The 4,586-nt window shown below is 46.7% G+C and overlaps 1 protein-coding gene across 1 annotated transcript in view; it reads left to right on the top strand.

The window, feature by feature from the left end:
* The first annotated feature begins 627 nt into the window (after window positions 1–627).
* LOC104914029 (solute carrier family 17 member 9) overlaps window positions 628–4,586 on the top strand; it is a 38,510-nt gene continuing 34,551 nt past the window's right edge. The window contains exons 1-2 of the mRNA XM_010722415.3: window positions 628–698; window positions 1,018–1,105. Coding sequence (XP_010720717.2) covers window positions 628–698; window positions 1,018–1,105 — 159 coding nt within the window. The remainder of the gene's footprint in view (window positions 699–1,017; window positions 1,106–4,586) is intronic.

Here is a 4,586-nt window from a genome sequence, read left to right on the forward strand (position 1 = left end):
GGACGGGGCGGCTGTGGGTGGAGCGCGGGTTCGTGCGGGACTGCGGCCCCGTGGTGGCATTGCCGCCGTTCCCCCTGCACAAATCATGACAGCGGAGCACACACGCGGGGTACACAGTTGGGAAAGCAGCTCCAGCCCCGCGCTCACGCTACTCCAAAGGCTGTGCTCAACTGTGTGGCTGAAAGGGAGTCTGTACTTCACACAATGGCTTGGGTTGGAAAGAACCTCAAGGATCATGAATCTCCAACCCCCTGCCACATGCAGGGCCACCAACCTTCACATTTAATATAGACCAGGCTGCCCAGGGCCCCATCTAACCTGGCCTTGAACACCTCCAGGGACGGGGCATCCACAGCCTCTCTGGGCAGCTGTTCCAGCACCTCACCACTCCCACAGTAAAGAACTTCCCCCTGACATCCAACCTAAATCTTCCCTCCCTCAACTTAAAAGCATTTCCCTTTGTCCTGCAGTTATCTACCATTTCAAAGCATTGATAAGTGGAGTGTTATGCAAGAGTTAATAAGTGTACTTGTGGAGATGGAGTCCTTCCGCACCAGGGACGGCCTGGGCTGAAAAACCGGGGTTAAAAAAAGGCAGTGAAAAGTGAGTGGGAACAGAAATAGTGTCATGGTCATGAAAAGCCAAGAAGTGAACACCCCCCCTCCATCCTCACACTTGGGACCACCAGTCACTAAGTGGTACGTGTTGCATTGGAGGCAGTTCTGCAAGGTCTTGACAGCGGTGGGCATGGCGTGCTGGTCTGGTGGCTCTGATGTGGGCGAGGATGACAGAGGAGGCACCTGATGTGGAGAGAGGTTTTCAAGGCAGGGCCCCCATCCAGTTCCATTTTCTTCAAAAGCTCACTGCGCTCCTTCGTTCCCCGTACCGGGAAAAGAAATGTGATCCTTTGTGACTCAGTCCAACTCTGAAGGGATTCTGTCCTTCCCTGTTATGAGTGCTGGTAACTGAGTGTGAAGCTCAGAAAGGAAACAACTCCCTTTTTCTTAACTGTTTCAGTTGCATAGTGGCCTTCAGTGAGAGAAATCAGCGCTGCCATGACTGGGAGAGGGTCTGGTCCACAGGGAAATCTTATGGAGAATATCAGGTTGGCACTGGCAGTGGTGAGAGCTGCGTATCATAGAATCATAGAATCACAAGGTTGGAAACGACCTGCAAGGTCATCTAGTCCAACCGTCCTCCCATCACCATTGCTACCACAAGCACTAAACCAGATCTCATAGCTCCTCATCCAGGCGCCTCTTGAACACTGCCAGGGATGATGACTCCACCACCTCCCTGGGCAGCCATTCCAGTGTCTGACCACTCTCTGAAAGAAAAGGTTCTTCCTTATGCCTTACCTAAACCTCCTCTGGTATAACTTGTGGCCATTTCCTCAGGTCCTGTTTGTTGTCTGGGACAAACCCCTCCTCATCACAGCCTCCCTTCAGGAAGTTGTAAAGTGCAGTAAGGTCTCCTCTGAGCCTTCTCTTCTCGAGATTAAACAATTCCAGCTGCCTCAGCTTCTCCTCATATGACTTGTGCTCCAAACCCCTCATCCTCAGGCGTAGAAGAGGGTGTTTTGTCCTGTGTTCCTGCACTGAGATGACAGAGAAAGCCCAATTTTTACAACAGGAAGAGGTCCCAATTTAAATTTTTTGGTGTTTTTTGGGGGCTTCTGAGACACAGAGGTACAGCAGGTGGATATTGCCCAAAGGCAGATGCAACCAGTTGATGCAGACATACCTGGTAGGTTATTTACAGAAATAAACACTAGCTTGAATGTTAAGGTGACACAAGGATTATCCAGAATGTGTTCTGTTTTTATCAGACACTCTACCTAGTGTAGTTAGCCTGTCCTCTTTCCATCACCTCCCTTTCTGCAATGTGCTAACATGAAATGACGAGCTTCTCTCTTCCTTCTCCACATCAGAGTCAGGAGTGCTGAGATCTGCAGTGACAGATGCACACTCACCCGTAGTAGCAGAGCTGCCTCCTGAGGATGAGGCTGTTCCCTCTGTGCATGTAAATCTGGAAGATTGTGTTTCCACATTTCGGAATGGCAGAGTACATAAGACTAGGTGCTGTAAAGCCTGACCCTCAACCAGCACACAAGTTTTGACCATCATACTTTCACTGATTTTCTCTTACCTTGCCTCTGGTATCTGAATCTACAGTCGTGTCTCTTCTTTGCTGCCCTTATCAGACTTATCAGACCATGAAGACCAATTACTGGTTTTAGTCACTTAATTGTTTTATGAGATTTGGACCACTCAGCTACTCCTGGGACAGATCACTGTACACATTCACGGTGACTTTCAAATACAGGTGAGCACAGCGTAACTTTGTTCACCTCTGGGATCACTCCAAGACTCCAAGTGACAATAGACGACAGAGGAGATACTAGAAAATTATCACTGGTGTAAATCATTCCCATGAAAATGATGTGCAGGGACTGCTAAATGCGGATTGTCTCCTGCTGGAGATGATTTACCTTTTTTGCAATGTGCTGAGATCTTGCAATGAGAAGGACTAGCCGTGTGACAGCATTATAGGAATTCTAATGATAAAGACTCAGAACAAGTAGTGCTAACTTTCTAATATAACAAGGGTAATGCTGAGAGGAGTGGACTGAAAATTAGAAGTAAAAGCATTTCATGCGGACTCTGTAGTACTTTTAGATGAGTTCTTTAAGGATTTTATCAACTACAAGAGAACGGAACAGGATTGTTGCCTAATATAATCCCAAAATACATGTCTTAGAGAAATCATCTGAAGCCTGTATGAATCTGAAATCAAATGCACATGGAAGGATTTGTTTTGGACTTCTCCCTCGCATTTCAGCTGTGAATATGTATCTTCGAAAATTTTCAGTGTTTTCTCTTTGAGAACTGCTTTGGCTGCTACCAAAGAAAAAGGAACGTCTGATTTGGGGTTTGACATGTCAGAATAGAACAACAACAAAAAGAGAAGACAAAATAAATAACAAAAAAGGGGTAACTCATGGAAGAACATTGAAGAAAATCGTATCTCTTCCAAGTGGCTACGTTGGCTAGCATCTGAATTCCTTGAGAACAGGAATGAGGTAGGGCTAAGCTATGGAGCACAGATCTTTACTCAGAGCCACGTGTTACCTAGCACATGGTAGACAAAGGACCTCAGGGTTTGCCAAAGACCTATTACTAAAGTGATTAAAAGAGTTGCAGTGTCTGCCACAGTCAAACAGTAGTCATTTTGCTGGATTTTGCATTAGCAGTGTTTTGACAGGGGACCAGTTCGCAAATGGATATTGTTCTATTAGAAAAGAGAAATTCCATGTCCATCCTTACCAGCCAGATTCTTGTGTTAGAAGTGTAACATAACAGGACCTCTTGAAAAGAGACCAGAAAGAAGGGTGTTTGATAGAAATGGCATGGCCCTGCGCTGCAAAGTCCCACGGTGACACCTAGCGACCAGCAGAGCCCAGCAGCCCACCAGCACCCATCTCTGCAAGCTCAGAGACCCCAAAGCCCGACAGGCACAGCAAGCCTCACGAGAGGTTTGGGGCTGGAACTCCACATCCTGAGTTTTGCATACCTGCCCTGTAAATAAGCCCCTGTTCCTAGAGGCTGCTGTCACTGCAGTCTTTGAAGGTTTTCCTTCTATTCAAACAAATACATGGACAGCAGAATGTGTTTGAGCATCAAGGTGTGGGAGTGAGATGGTCTTGTACTTAGAAAAAATGGTATTGAAGTGAGTAGAGTCATTCTGCCCTGAGTGAACTGAGTGGCTGAGTGAACACAGTCCACTTCTTCCCTCGGGTGTAATGGTAGAAAATTGGACAAGAAAAATCCAGGAGAAAAAGCACAGTTTATGGCAATGCTGTGCTGGTTCTGGCTGTTTGCAAATTGTGGGTTGGCAGAGGACAGAAACTCAGAGCACTTCCCTGCATGTGGCAGGAGGTTGGAGATTCATGATCCTTGAGGTCCCTTCCAACCCTAGCCATTCTGTGATTCTACAATAGATGATACTTAGCAGGGAAAAGCAGGCAGAGCTCGGCCTGCTGGTCTGCTGGTCTGTTATTTCTGCTGACTTCTGCACTATCACTTTTCCATTGTGCTCCTGGGTCTTCTGGGAAAAGATCCCCAAAAATGCAGGGATGCTCTTTGTGTTGTAAAGAGGGAAGATCTTATGGTTAAGGCACAGAGCTTTGGGCATCCTGCTCTCGATCCTGCCTGAAGCTCACTTAGGTGCTAAGAAGAGGTTTGATTCTGACTGTAAAACCTGCCTGAGATGTCTGGTGCTGTGCAATGAGTCTGTGCTTAGAGCCACGGCGGCTATGCTAATTATGCATTCATAATACTATGAAGGATAGTGAAATTTTCCTTTACTACTCGATCCTGAAAAGCCCGCCAGAATTATCAGAGTTAAATAAATGCACCCTGAAGAGTTTCAACACAACGAAATGGGCAGTACTGTGTCACTCTTCAGACACAAGTGAGCACCAGCAGCAGTTCCCCAAAGGAGAGCAGGAGACCTTCCAGTGGTGAGCAAGCAGAGCTCCGTGCAGCCTGAAAGGTTATTACGAGGCAGTTTTTTTTTTTTTTTTT

Source organism: Meleagris gallopavo, chromosome 22 (genome assembly GCF_000146605.3).
Source record: "Meleagris gallopavo isolate NT-WF06-2002-E0010 breed Aviagen turkey brand Nicholas breeding stock chromosome 22, Turkey_5.1, whole genome shotgun sequence".
NCBI classification, from domain to species: domain Eukaryota; kingdom Metazoa; phylum Chordata; class Aves; order Galliformes; family Phasianidae; genus Meleagris; species Meleagris gallopavo.